This window comes from Epinephelus fuscoguttatus, linkage group LG8 (assembly GCF_011397635.1).
Source record: "Epinephelus fuscoguttatus linkage group LG8, E.fuscoguttatus.final_Chr_v1".
NCBI lineage: Eukaryota > Metazoa > Chordata > Actinopteri > Perciformes > Serranidae > Epinephelus > Epinephelus fuscoguttatus.
In genome coordinates this window covers 4,436,460-4,452,208 of record NC_064759.1, presented here as the reverse complement: position 1 = coordinate 4,452,208, position 15,749 = coordinate 4,436,460, and the positions used below count along the sequence as shown (strand labels likewise).

The following is a 15,749-nucleotide window of genomic DNA, read 5'->3' as shown; positions in this document are numbered from 1 at the left end:
TTTGTCCTCAGCGTACTGCAACTTTTCCTGTTCGTATGCCTCCTGGATGCCGTCTTCCCATGGGATCGTCAGCTCAACAAGCGAGACATGCTTATCAGTTTCTGACCACAGGACAATATCGGATCTCAGTGTGGTGGTGGTGATGCTTGTGAGAAATTTAAGCTGACTGTCCATGTCCGCTCTCATTGACCAGTCGTTACCTGGGGCCAAGACTGATGCTCTGTCCTGTGTGGGGCAGTCTGTCACTGATTGTCCAGCTGTTACAAATTGGACAAGCTGCTTCACAGGAATAATTCATCTGCATGTACACACAAGGAATCAATCAATAAATGATTCTTTTTCTGTCTCCTGTCAGGGATCCAGAGGTCTGCAGGGTAAAACCGGTGAGCCAGGACCTCAAGGCAGAGAGGTGAAAGACTAAAACATTATAACTGCATGTTTGTTTAATGATGAGAAAACCTGAGTAACATAAGAATGAAATCAGAGCTGCATGTCCAGGTATTTCTGTTGCTTATTTCTTAATGTGTTTGCTTTCAGGGTTATAAAGGAACCAAAGGGGTTCGTGGAAGAGGAGGAGACACTGGACCAGTGGTCAGTAAACGATGTTACAGCAGCACTGATACTGAATATCACCATGCATGAAAAGTTAAATAGATATGTACTAGAGCTATTAATGTTAATGCGTAAATAACGGGTCAATGCAAATGCTTTTTAACGCCGCTAATTTATTTGATGTGCGATTAACACATTCTGTAATTATGACCCTCAGCCCACCTGTTTGAGAAATCAGGAAGTGATGCAGCAGTAACGTTATAGATGGCAAGCAGAAACAAACCTCCCTGAGCAGAAATGGATAAAGAAAGGCGTCTTTTGAGCAGCACGTTCAGCTTTAAAACCCTGCCAGATGATTCTCTCGACAAGACCAAAGTTATTTGCGTTTACTGTCAATATGAATTTGGTTACAGCCGAAGTACGTTGAGCTGCTTTAAAAAACTGAGTCCACTCTTATGTTGATAAGAGAAATAAAAACTACTAAAAAAATATCCCTTTAAAATACATTTAGAACAGATAAAAAATGTGCGATTATGTTGCAATTAATCACAAGTTAACTATGGACAATCATGTGATTAATCGCAGTTAAGGTTTTTAATTGATTGACAGCCTTAATAAATGCATCAGCTCTGACACTGTAGTGACATCATCGTATTGTATATGTGTAGCTCAATAGTCAAAAGGAAAAAAGTGACACAGTAATAAATGAATAAAACAAGAGAACAATAAAAATAAAATAAAGCAAAATACACTGTATACACCTTTCACTTAGAGACAGATACGCCCATGATGGACAATTGGATAATGCACCCATAATTGTAATACAAACATGGTATGTAGCATTGTACTAAATAAATAAATTAAGATATAATATAACTATATGAATAAAATTGCACAGAATAGTTGCAGAGTGTAATGTACTAAATATATAAAGGATATGTAAATATATTATGTACAAATATGTTTGTATAATCAGTAAATAGTGCACAGTAGCTGTCAGACTGAAAGTGAAAGTAAAATTGGATTAAAGAACAAACTAAAGAGAAGAGAAAAGTAAAAATAAAACTAAAGCTGCAGGCACTTAAAAAAGGCTGTTAAACAGAAGCCAGACAACAAAAGTAAGAGTAAAATTGAATTTAGGAACAAAGTGTAGAGAAGTGAAAAAAGAAAATGAAACTAGCGCTGCAGAGACACTTGGAAAGGACGTTAAAAAGCCACATAAGAAAGTAAAAGTAAAAGATCAGATTAAAAAAAAATGCTCTTTTTTTCTCAGTAAGAGGCCACAACACTTTCTGACGTTAGGGCAATCAAATAATACTCAAATATAGTATATAATATATTTAAAAACATACTCATCAGCTAAACGAAACTAAAACAGTTCTTTGATTAAAATGAATAGAAAGTACAGTAAAACAATAACTTATCAAACCACATTGCGAAATTAAAAAGAAAAAAACATCGAAAAGGTAATTAGTTGTTTTAGTTTTCTGCAGATACTTTTAGTCTTTTTACACAGATTTGTTCTGAATACTTGGAATAATTTGAAGTTTTCCAGAATTTGAATGAGATCAGAATGTGTTTAACAGATAAAACCTAAACAAATTTATATGGTATATATGAAAATATAGTTAAAACTGTTTGACTAAAGTTTTAAAACAACGATATGACCTTGTGTTTTAGTCACTGTGCCTTTGAGTGTTAAAAAATGTTGTTAAGAAATCAGAAAGCTGTTTGTATTTTTTGTTCAGGGATCCCACTGTCATGGAAAACTGGAATTTCACAATCACTTTTTCCAGGCCTGGAAAAGTCATGGAATTAGTAAAAATATTTGAAAGATTTGGAAAAGTGATGGAAATTTGGTGTGTGTGATGAAACTGTTACAGTAATCTTCTGTGGATAAACTTTCATGTAACTTAACATAACAGCAAATTTATTTTCTGTAGCTGTCGAAGTAATGTAGCTCTAAGGTGTCAGTGTTTGGTGTTTTGTTTTCCAGCACGTACGTTACCTTCATATTTGCCGGCTAGCTGAATTTTTTTTTTATTTTTTATTTTATCTTATATTCTTTATTAATCCCCCTGAGGGGAAATTCAGTTTGTTTGAATAGAATTGTTTGAATTTGATATGTTTGTAAAAACACCAGGCAAGTGGGACATGAAAAAAAAAATTAAGAAGCGTCCTTGAGAAGTCATGGAAAACTTTTGAAAAAAATTTTTTCCATGAAAATGTGTGTGAACCAAGTTTGTTCTTGTTTATTTGTTTAATTTTGACCTTTGACGTCTCCTCTTGCAGGGCGACGCTGGGCCTGAAGGAGATGAAGGAGCCTCTGGTTTCTCTGGAGCCATGGTGAGTTTAACACCACTGAGTGTCCCACAGCGAAGGTCTGCTGAGTCCCACAAAAACAAGACATGAAAGAAAGATGTTCAGGAAATTTACAATCATTAAAACGTAATTTTCTGTTATGTTGGGCTTCATAAACTCTAAATTCCTTTAATTAAATTGATCCGTCAGGATTTATAATACAAGATAATAAACATGTTAAGAAACTAAATCTCTTTTCTTCAACAGGGAGAACCTGGACTTTTCGGAGACCCAGGAGATCCAGGAGAGTTGGGTCTAAAGGTAAACACACACACACACACACACACACACACACACACGCCTTAAGTATGAAAGGGGTCTGAAATACATTTAATAAAGTAACTTCAAAGAGATAATAGGAGTGCTGTGATACCACACAGTAAATAGTAGCAGCGACTCCTGGTTTACTCAGCCATAAATTCTGTTCTGACTGATTTATTCTAAATTGTGTTTATGTATTCTTATGATCTTAAATATTTTCACTGTCCTTGTAACGCTTAAGCCAAAGAATTAACCTCTTGGTAACTGAATTAGTTAAACTTCTCTTTTATCAGTCAATTCTTTACAAAACAACACAACTGTTTTTCCAAAACAGTTGTGTTGAATATTTTACAAACAATTTCAGTTGATTTGATAAAATAATGAGCCTTAAAAATCACTGCTGATGAGCTGTGAAAGAAACTTTTGCCTTTTTTTGACATATATTTTATTACATGAATTATTTTATGTTGTATATTACCAGTTTATGACCAGCTCCAGTAGATGTTTGATGTCTTATTAAAATGTGATGTCTCTTCCTGTCAACAGGGTGACATCGGTATGGAGGGACCTCGCGGAGGAGTCGGAGGTCCTGGTGAGACTGTAAGGAAACACAACCTCAACTTCTCTGTGGGGGAAAACATTTATTGCTGAACTGAACTTTGTTAGAAACTGCAGCAAAGAAACAAAACATTTGTGTCAGTTCTTCCTATTTTTTACGTGATTCTGTCTAAAAATCTGTTTTCTCTTATTGGTTTCCATGAAAGACTCCTCACATAACTGCTTTTTAGGCCTTTAAACACAATATTTTATTATAATTTGAATATGGTTATATTTGTCACAATCTGGCTCAAGGCTGGACAAAGTGGGGACACCACATGTGAGTTGTAATTAAAAATAAGTTTATTTCACATAACTTAAATGGAAGTGAGTGTAATGATAAACTAAATGTACTCAAAACCAAACTGGGTGTAAGCCAGAGAAAAGCTTATGCAGTCCTTCAGCCTGCCCCAGGTGAGCTGAATCTCACTGATGACCCGACTCCGCCCACCAGGCTCCTGAAGGGAGAGGAAAAGCAGAGGGGGTCGTCACATATTATATATAGATGCTGCAGGGTTTACAGTATTTAAAATACGCAGATTAAGGTGACAGAGGTTCCTCTCACCCTAAAAATGAAGATGATGCCCGTTGCATGAGATTATTGCTCTGTATGTTTGACCCTCTTATGTTACATTGATTTAATTACATTCAGACTAAGAGTCCTTTTTTAGATTAAAGGTAATATGGAAACTGTAAATCGGAAGACAGAATAATCATGAAATAGAGTAGAAAAAAAGAAAAAAATAATATTTTGAAGTAATTAGAGTCCATTTAAAATGTGTTCTTTGATTATCATTTTAAAATAGAAAAAAAAAATGAAATTCGCAGAGGCAAAATTGAATTAAAAATTAAATTAAATAAAAAAATAAATAAATACATTTTTAAAAAGTCCTGAATTTCTCTCTGCGTTCCGTCTCTCCCTCACATATGCCAGCTCGCTGAAATTATGTCTGAATAGAGTTTGAATCTGATATGTTGTAAAAATGCCGGGTAAGTGGGGCAAGAAAATAAATATATATATCAATTATGGGTCCTCGGAAGTCATGGAAGAGTATTGAAATTTTGTCCTATTATGTGTGGGATCCCTGGATGTGGAAATGGAAACACGGGGACAGAGTTGAGTTTTGAGTCTTAATATTGATTAAGTCAGTATTTGAAGACCACATTAATATTTTCTAAATACAGTGTTTGACTGTGAAGTTAATAAGAAATATACACCATCTGAATCCTGAGAAACAAGCCTTTAAAAAGCACTGTAGGACTTTAAAGAATTAAACTGGGGAACACTTACAGAAGCCGAGATGAGCAGTGTATTTATTTAATAAATAAATACATTTTAAACCCATCTCACATTTATTATCTTGTCTGGATTACAGAGTCATTTTTACATGAAGTAGTTTTCTCAAAAAAATCAAAAGCTCATTGTCTCAAGAAAAATGATTAAATAAAACTGCACTGCACCCACGGCCATACGACAGAGATTCACAGTGTGGATACAGTGACAAAAAAATGACACTGTGTCCACACTGTGAATCTCTGTCGTATGGCCGCGGGCGCAGTGATTCACAGTGTGGATACAGTGACAAAAAAATGACATTTTTCATTATTCCAGATAAGACATGTACGTAAATATGTAGCAGCAGTTGAAGAGAGGAGGAGTTTTAACTGTCAGTGAAACCACCTGTCGCTGTGTGCAAAGATCCAGATGGTCTTTAGCTGCTGATCCAGTGTTTGTTTCCTCACACGGCTGGAAATCACCCAGAGCTTTGGCTCCTCCATCTGCCTATCAGGAACCACAAACAGCCATCATGGTGGTTCCTTCACCTCCTCAGGTGGAGCAGTGACGCAGTAAAAAAGGCTGGCTGTGAATTTGGGGGGTTTACCAGTTGCTGCTGTTATCGAATTTTCAATTTTCAATTCTCAATTCTGTTTCACTTTTTTTTAAGCTGCTCACACAAACTGCACTAAATTATGTGAATTTATTTCTCTTTTTAAGATGAACAGCAAAAGCTTTTGTTTCTTCAGCAAAGTTTGTAAATGTTTGCATACTTTATTTTAAAGTAGATGAACTCTAGAGGATGAAAAATGAAATAAGTGGCATTAGATAAACAAATAAAATGCAAGAATAAATAAATAAATATGAATATAAATAAAAGAATGAGTAAATGCTGGAATAAATAAATGACTGTTGAAATAAATATGTAAATAAATAGATAATTGCGTAAATAAATAAATAAAAGTTGGTAATTAAACTGGACATAAATGAAAGAACATCTTAAATTTACTTCTACATTTTTGCACAACCAAATTTATTTATTTCTGTATTTTTTTCAATACATTTATTTATTAGTACTTATGTAAACATTCGTCCTCCATATCAAAACCGAATGTATAGAACTGAAGTCGGCAGCGGTCTGCAAGACCACAAGAATGACCTTTCCAATGTTTATGTGCTTAAATATCTTATTAATTTCACATCTGCCAGCTTTAATATTTTTATTGTTAATACCTAATTGTTTAAATTAGTTTAATTTGTATTGTTTCAGTGAGTTTAATTATAAACTTTAAAGTCGGAGTAACACAGAGAGTTTCTTACTTTTCATTTGTTTGTTTTATTTTAGGGCCCTCGTGGTGACCCTGGGCCTCCAGGATCAAAGGGAGGTACTGGTATCAAGGTAAAGAAACCCAAGTTTACACCTGATAAATGCACCTGTATGCAAAAGTAATTAACATGTGTGATTAGTTAGAATTTTATTGTGTGAAAGATATTTTGTTGGGTTTTGTTTTTTTAAAAATTGACAGTTACAAGTTGAGGGTGAAATATATCTAATTAGATTTAAAGTCTGAGGAATTCTCAGCTTTTAAACACCACTAAATGCATTACTCTCATTAGTTCTTTATGTAAAATATGTTAGTTTGCAATTGTTTTACTATTTCTCCTCTGGTCATTCGTACCTAAAATATAGAAGAAAAAGTTGTGAGTAAACAAAAGGCAAACCAGCAAAAACAATCACTTTATTGTACTGAATTTAATCAGTTAACATGCAGCTACACTGTGAATACACATACCTTGAGAAAGATATAAATACGTTGTAGAAATGAGAAGAAAAATCATACAACCTCAAAACCATAATGATGAACCTCTGACACAAAGTGCAGTAGTGAGTACTTGCTTCCCAAATGTATGAGTCCTCTGAGTGGAGTTTGATTTTTAATCCAGTTTCCAACAGAAATGTCTACTTTCTTTTATTAGCTTTAAGAATCATCATCATATGTTTCTATTGTCCATAAAACAGCTGATGTTTTCACTTCAGGTTTTAGATTTACGTTGTTTTTCCTTCTTATTTGTTGAGGATATTTCCCTCATTTCTGATTCTGTTGTGTTTTCTGTTCAGGGGTCTCGTGGTGACGAAGGCAAAGAGGGTCCTCAGGGAGAAGAAGGACTGAAGGTATGAAAATTAAGGAAGTATTTGCATACACATACGTACAATATATCTGCAGGAATCTCATGACCAAAGCTGCAAAAACGTTTGTGTTAATCCATCACTTACCTCAGTGATGAATGACCTCTTCACTAGATCTTTCCTGCTCTTCAAAACGACTATACTCTTCCATATTTGGGGGGAAAATGTGGCTCTGTTGATCATACCGGATCCTTGTTTCCCGTCCTGCTCACCAGCAGAGGTCGACAGACGTCACAGCTCACTGTGTGTCTCTTTAATCATCCCATCCTCTCCCACAGGGTCAGATCGGGGCTCCCGGGTTTCCAGGTGATGTCGGCGACAGAGGATACACTGTAAGAAACATCCTTAATCATCGTCTGTGCTGATGAAACAGTCTCTGAGTGTTTACTCTGAGTGGGATCATTTACATTTAGTTTGGATTTCTGCTCAGGATCAGACACTTTTCTCCTACAAGTCTTTCCTACTGTTATTCAAGAACTTACCGACATTATGCAAGGAATAGAATAAGGCATGAATGTAAGAGATAATAAATATTCAACTATAAAATTTAATCAATATAAGTACAAAATATAAGCAGTATTATGTATCAGAATAAATATATAAAAGTACAGCCAACAAGTGTGCAAACATCAGCATCAAAAAGTCAAGTAGAAGTGTAGTATGTTAGATAAGGAGTGATGTCAGTGGATTGAAATGGTCATGTTCGTGCACTAAACACAAAGTTCACCCCCTGATTTCTTAGAGGAGTCAGATGCTCTATTAGGCTGATGTTGCAAACAGCCTGCTAGCTTTTCAGCTGTAAAGAGATTAAAGAAGTGGCTCATTATCATCAGACGAAGGCGAATTTTTCTACAAATGAAATTGAATGTAAAGTCTTTTATCTGAAGGAGTGCACACTGCAGAAAATTGGAGGCCAGAAACCCTACAGGATTATATTTGTGCATGCCACGGTGCATTGAGAGACAGAAATAAGTTTTTGCATGTGTGCTCTTTGTATAGAAATTATTATCAAGCACAGAATGCTCATTTTAGCTAATGGGAGATTCAAAGTAGTACATTTCTGATTGGTTGTTCTGACTCCAATCCAATAAACCTTTTTTCACAGCAGACATTTTAATTAGTCATTGTAGGAAAAGCACAGGTGTATTTATTAACAATTATGATGGCTGCGTTCCACTTAGGGGAGGTCCTGGCATTGTGCATGCTGGCTCACTGGAATAGCTTACAGTGACACTTACTGGAACTGAGCCATCATTTATGTTATCAGTTTCACCTGTGCTTTTCCGACTATGACATGTCAGGGAGTGTGTCTCAAATGGCACACTTCCATTAGTACACTTAAGTGTAGTACGCTGTGTACACTACGTACTTCTTGTGTGGTGCACTAATTTCACCAGGGTAGTGTTGTCTCAAATTGCACACTGCTGTTTCGTACTTACCTGAAGTGATGACGGCTTTGTTTCTTTTAACTCCCTCTTCTTCTTCTTCTTCTGAGTCTTCTTTTTAAATGGTGAATTGCAAACAGACGGTGGAGCATCACTCCAACATTTGAAAATGTTAAAATGTGTTCAAATCTGCTGCCGTAGCTAGGAGCAAGTTAGCTAGCTAGAGAATGCTAACGTTAGCACTCGCATTACTGTTCGCAGTACCAAATCATTACAGACCCAACAAACATTACTGACGGCTTCTGTTTGACAACAGAATTGGTGTTAGTGCAAAAATATAACATGTCTAACTAACAGGCTCCCTGTTGTCCCCAGCTGCCATGTCAAAAGTTTGTGATGTAATTTTGATCTGTCATAAAGATGGCGACCGTTGAGGGTCAGAAGTGTCCATCATTTCCACACTCAACTTAACTGGGACTGTTGTAGTACGCTGCATTTTCCTGTACTATGCAGTGAGAATGCACTTAGCGCACTTGTGCACTCAAAACTCAAGTGTGTAGTACGGAAGTGCACGATTTGAGACACACTCAAAATGTCTACTGTGAAAAAGTCTGGTTTGCATGGGGCGCGTTCAGCCCCGACAAAACTTTGCAAAACTTCCTGTTACAACAGAGCTGTGTTGTACGTCCTGTTTTGTTGTGCAGGCGCACTGCCTTTGTCAGGGTTTCATTCAGTTCAGTTCAACTCAAAGGGATTTATTGTCATGAGAAAAATACCTCTACATTAACAAAGCAAGTGTGAAAGAAAAACGAAAAATGTACGCACATCACTGCTGATTGGGTAACACCTCTACACCCACGAACAGAAAGTAAACATACTTCAAAGCTCGCTGCACATTGTCTCACACTGTTTGGAGGAAACCTCTTGTTCATCCTGGAAACCGTAGCACAACGTTGCAAACCGTTTTCAGACTGATCATGCCCGTGGCTTATTGGTCACCAGGGAAATACTTAAATGTATTCTGAGCACAGAGTAGATTTTGTCCTCTCGAATTAAATTATTCTTTGCGTGATACTGTAATAATTTCACAAGAAAAACATCCCATCACATGCTCTTATAAATTCCACCAGGAGATTCTGAAGATTGATTAATTAACATGTGATTTATTTTTTACACTCAGTTTAAATCAAATCTGAATTGATTTCCCATTTATTGTGTTTTCATTATGACAGACAGTGAAGTGAGCATGTGACACGTTTGTCTTCCTTCAATGAGTTTCACTTTATGTAGCAACATATTACATCACTTAGAATATGGCACTCTTAAATATTTGATTCTGATTGGTCAATCAACAAAATTCTGTGGTGTTTATTTCTTGAGGTATCACCGCTGCTCTGCTGCTCCATTGCTAGGGACGCCATAGCAACGGCCTTAGACTGAGGAGCATCAAAATCAGTTAACGTTAGTCCACACAGGCCAAATAGGATCGGAGTGGCAAAATGCAGCATTTTCTTTTTGCGAATTTTGAATCAATAAAACGTGCTTTAATCATTATTTTGTGTCACATCACTGAATGTTTTAGTAGTAAGCCATGTTCTAAGCGGGATAATGTATAGTGAGCCGGTGACAGTTGAAAAATAACTTAGACTCTTCCTCTCAGAGTGAACTGAAATCTCTCAGCCAGTGTGACTTTAATATAATAATCATCCACTGTTGTTAATGAGCTGCTTTCCTTTTACTTTCAAGGGGTTCAGTCAGTACTCCTGAATTTAATTCTGCATCATCATTTCTTTGTCATAGCAAAGATATGTATTTGTGATGAAGTATTTCCTGTTTGTCGTCCTCAGGGTTATCCTGGACAGCCAGGATCCGTCGGACCCAGTGGACCGAAGGTAAACATACAGTTTGTTTTTTTTAAATTACTAACATTTATTATTGAATACTCCTGATCGATTGTTGTTAGTTTGTTCTCAGTTCACTTACCTCACCATGTGACTAAACATATACTGTGAGTGTGACTGTGACTGTGTGTAGGTGTGTGTGGGTGTGTGTGTGTGTGTGTGACTCCATGTGGTTGTGATAAAGCTCTTATTAGTTTCATTATTTAGAGTTTTAGTTTCCAAATGACGACCTTCATTCTGTATCAGTAAAATCCAGAGGGTAAATCCTCATTGCTTAAGTATTTACAGTGCAGACAGTGAGTCAGTGAGTCAGTGAGTCTGTCCCACTTAATCTTTAACACTACCAGCTAAAGTCCTGTTAAAGCTGCTGTGAATATTCAGAGTCCTCAGAGGATGAATCTCACTGGTTGAGGTGACCTGTGCAGCTTTCTTCTAGCACCATCCTCAGATCAGAATTTCCACTTGTACACAATAAATATAAAAATCAAACAGGCAGATTGCCATAAAATGCACCGGACTTATTCATGCTCCCCAGAAGATAAATTCTGTCCATTTTGGACACTTTACGACCTTTCCTCTGGCGTCAGGGTTAGTTACTCTTTGACACGGTTCAGACGACTTTTCAGGTCACAGCTCTCTGTGTGAATTTTGAAACCAGACTAAACTCATCTCTTGAATATCACCCACAGAGGGACTATACGGTGCAGGTGTGAGTTTTGAAATAACTCAGCTTGTGTTCAGATGCAGCTGGGAACGTCTGGCGCCTGGATGCTCAGAATCACTTAAGTTATTGCTCTTGTAGTCTGAGTGGGTGGAAGTTTGCTGCATAGATCAGCTTTTCATTGGGTGGAACGAGCCACCCACTGAAGTCCCGCCCTACCACCTCCAGTTGTGTAGCAGTTTTCAACCGTTTTCAACACGTCCTTTACTAACTTTTGCGGTGTTTGATCTTGCGGGGATGTAGCCATTTTTCTGACATGGTTCGCGTCCTGTAGGCGATATTTTTGTGGGCGTGTTACACCAAAACCTGTTTCCCCCCGGCAATATTTTTGCAAGTGCACCGTTGCTGTGGCACCACCCAGAACGACTGTGATTGGTTGAAAGAAATACAAGCAGCCGGGGCGTTTTTTTTCTCCAATCTTAAAGTGAGAGTCGGCCCAGCCAGACCTTTCTTTTCTTGAGAAAGGTCTGGTGAGAGAGACTATTGTGCTTGTAACAATAATGATGAACAAATGCTGCTCAACAGGCTTATTTACTGAGCTTAATCTAAACAATGTTAGTTTGCTACTTACGTCATGATCAAGACTGTGTTTAAGAAACTATTTTTTACATTAATTTAAGAAGGAACAGTTTAGCACATTTGCTTTCCTTTCAAGAGTTTGTGTTTGGGGACTGATATCAATCTCACGTCTGAGTGTTAAATACAGAGCTGAAGTCAGGACTTGGTTAGCCTAGCTTAGCATAAAGGCTGGAAGAAAACATACACCTACCAACAAGCTCACTGACTAACATGTTGTATCTCTGTAGTTTAAGGTCTTAGCGCACTGAGTCCAGTGTTTCAGATGCTTTTTTTTTTTTTTTTTTTTTTTTTAAAACCCGTCATCCGAAAAAAAACTTCACACGCAGGAACCTTGCACACTGACCTGTTGAAAGTGAGCTATCACAGTTACTGTATGTAATGGCTCTGTGCCCTGTTCCTCTGTCTTGTCACAGCTGTGTCCTGCCGCCACATTTTCTTCACAGATACTTGGTCAAACGTCTCTAAAGGCTCTGACAGATGCGAAAAACGCAAAAAATCGAACCCGTTCTGAAAATTTTAATGACAGACGAAAGTTTTGGACTCACTGTGCAAATCCGATTGAAACAACGTGAAGTCATATTTATTTCTAGGCGTGCGACAATTTTGGACTCAATGTGCAAAGGCCTTTAGTCCATACATGAAGGGGAGGGTAAAAAAAGTACAATTTTAATTTAATGGGGAGGTTTTCCATTCTCACTGTACTGAAGCAGCAAATGAGCCTAAAATCCTGAACGATGACTGAAATTAGCTGATTTTTATTTATATTTCTGACATTACAAAACCAGTGGACTGTAAAAATGTTGGCATTGTACATCTCTGCAAACCTTGGATCTGTTATATTTGTACAGATGTGTGTAGCGGACATGAAACTTTTCAACAATACTGTGGCTAATGTGTGTTCAAGTTTCGGCACTAAAACCACACAGTTGTTGTTTAAGCTTAAAATACACAATTTTAGGAGCAGCGAGGTGTCGGTTAAAAGAACAATCCCTTTTCATGGCACTATTACCATGTGGAAACAACGACAGGTTACTAAAGACCACCCAAGTTGGGGGGCTAAAAAGCTGCTGGAAACACAGAGACCCGATCTGTTGTTTGTTGGTCAGTCGTCTCCAGCTTGGTAAGCATCTCGCCTTGGTGCCGTCCACCATCCCTCCTCCTCCTGATAACAAAGTCAGCTCATATGCTTTGTCACTTTAGAAACATTGATATGATCCTGATGAAACATGCAAATGTAACATAGCTGTGGTTTGTATGCAGTTACAAAAGTCCAGGGAGGACAAATGTGATTTTTTAAAATGTTTTTTTTTTTTTTTGGTGATCAAGAAATAATTAATCAGTAATCTTGACATAACACATAATCATTGCATTATTGATTTACCTTGTATTTTTTTGTGTCCATATGGCCTTGTTTAGTTCCTAATATTTATTTTTTATTTTAATATTTTTATTTTTTATTTTTTATTATTTATAATTTTCTCCTTATTTCTTTCTTTATTTTCTTTTTTATCTGTATTTGATTTTGTCCTTAAGCTGCTGCAACAACTGAATATCTCAGCTGGGGATCAGACTTATAGCTTATCTTAGACTGTCTATATATTATGTTAAGCTGTTGGCAGGATTTTGCTTTTGGCAGCTTATGTTAAGAGCACTGACTTATACAACAACCTTGAATCTTATCACAAGTTGGGTTTTTTTTATCCAAACAAACAGGCTTGTTTTGTCAGATGATAGTAAGTTTCTCGGTCACGAGGAGATGCTGTTTTAAAGGTCATCTTGACCAACATTTCATCTGATTTTCTCTATCATCTGACTCTGAATGTGACATCTGTAAACAAAACATCAGTTTTTCTGATATATGGGTGATAAACAGACACTGCAGCATGAGACAGTCAGGGGAGTCTCTCACTGACAGCAGGGCAAACTGAACTGACTTTCCCAGGGAGAAGAGTGGAACATTTCTCTTCTCTCATTTCTGGACACTGTGAATTCTTGAAATTTTGAAATTAGTTTTTCAGCAGGTTTGAAGGACGCTGTTCTTATCTCTCACAGTGCAGAACTGCCCCCGAAACTTTGACTTCATGTTAGAAAATTACCTAAATTCAAAAAAGGATCTCTGTAGTTTCACTTTCAGTTACAGACAATGCCTCATGTGGAGTGTAACTATGGAGTAGGTGATGTAATCAGCAGAAAGTGAAAGTGCCTCTCTGGACAGTACCAGTGACACACAAGGATGACTGAAGTATTCTGTTTAGTCTCTTACATTTCCCAGAGAATTCTCTGTTGCTTTCAAATACAGTCACATGAGATTTACAGCTTTGAGAAGTGTTGCATCGTCTTTCATCAGCACTAAAACACACAAGGAAAGTTCAGGGTTTCAGAGGTCCAAAGTGAAACCAGAACTGCAGCCACAGCGTGGTGTAACATGCTCACAGAAACAAATCAAATGTAAACAAATTACCAACATAAGCAGTGAAAGTAAAGTAAAGTGAAAGTAATTAAAATGTTGACGTTTCACTTTCTCATAACCTTCATTGTTTACAGGTCATGCTATTCTAACCCGTTGAACTGGTCCACACCCAGTATCTATTGAAGCTTTATTTAGATGCGTTCACTTTCTGTAGCTTTCATATTACTGAGGTCATTTGGCACTGACATTTAATCTTATCAGGGACAAGTTGCACCAGCAGGACGTCCACCTGCCCTCTGGGCTGGACCAAAAAAGCATTTAAAGGGAAGATTCACCAACTTTTATGTGGATGTCCAATCAGTGTCGTTATTAAATGCAGTCAGTTGAAACAATAAATTCATTAATGCTCTTTGAATTAACAGAAAAAGGTGAGATCAGGCAAAATCCGTTGTTCCTCTAGCATCCAGTGCTGTCATTTGACGTTACAGTGATGCAGTTGGATTCAGGAAGAACTACAGGCTGCATTTTCACCTCCGGCTAGCCTTGTGGCACGCTCAAAAACAGAACTTTGTTCTCTTTGCGTGTATTGCAAAGTAGCTAAATTTCCAACAATAAAAATGAGTACAGGGGATATTATGGACAAGGATACATTTTACAGTGTTTTGGCTGACTCAGATATTCAGCCATATTTATTCAAGCCAGAACACATGGCTGAAAAATGCAGCAGAGGCTGCGGCTGCATAAGAGGATACCGGTTGCTGCAATAACTTTTAGTGTGGGCAGTTTTTGTTGGATGCTGTTGCTGGCATTTCCCCGAGAAAACTCGCAATCATAGACTCTACCAATAATGGACTTAGCTACCTTGACCCATTGGTCTGTGGACCCTAGTTTGAAGCCTGAAATCTGGCATTTTGGCCATCACCATCTTGGATTTTTTTGAGCCAGAAGCAACTGTATTGGATGAGAGGGTGGAGCTGTGGAGGAGTGAGGAGTGGCAAACTGTAGCGACGCCTCGCAGACAGCCTGTCACACAAAACAGCCATGTAATTAAACGTGTAAATTTAAGCCTTAATAAAATGTAAATGGGTGAGTTATAGAAAAAAATCATTACCGTACAGTTGTCATGAATGCTGAAATTAGCTGTAGAGACCAAAAACATATTTTGTACGAGGCTGTAAACATGTTTATTTCAGCTGTAAAGTTGGACATGTTAACTATGGGGATTGACTCATTCTTGGAGCCAGCCTCAACTGGACATTAGTGGAACTGCAGTTTTTGGCACTTCAATGTTGCTGCTTGAAAAAACCCCAGTAACCTGAATGGATCCCTGATGTTTTATTTAGCGCCACAAACAGATCAAATGTTCCTCTTGTTCAAATCCTTTTTTTGTCTGCACTTCCTCCTACTTTACTCAAATGAAGCCAAAACATCATGGATACAGCTGCTGCCATCTTAGGCTGGTGACGTAATTTGAGGCCAGAGTCTGCGCAGTAGCGATCTACATGGTATTCCTGCTGT

At 37.4% G+C, this 15,749-nt stretch overlaps 1 protein-coding gene across 1 annotated transcript in view; it reads left to right on the top strand.

Annotated features, from left to right (window-relative positions):
- zgc:113232 (uncharacterized protein LOC541546 homolog) overlaps positions 1-15,749 on the top strand; it is a 40,542-nt gene that overhangs the window by 7,904 nt on the left and 16,889 nt on the right. The window contains exons 6-14 of the mRNA XM_049584881.1: positions 356-409; positions 538-591; positions 2,845-2,898; positions 3,121-3,174; positions 3,721-3,774; positions 6,393-6,446; positions 7,167-7,220; positions 7,514-7,567; positions 10,468-10,512. Coding sequence (XP_049440838.1) covers positions 356-409; positions 538-591; positions 2,845-2,898; positions 3,121-3,174; positions 3,721-3,774; positions 6,393-6,446; positions 7,167-7,220; positions 7,514-7,567; positions 10,468-10,512 — 477 coding nt within the window. The remainder of the gene's footprint in view (positions 1-355; positions 410-537; positions 592-2,844; positions 2,899-3,120; positions 3,175-3,720; positions 3,775-6,392; positions 6,447-7,166; positions 7,221-7,513; positions 7,568-10,467; positions 10,513-15,749) is intronic.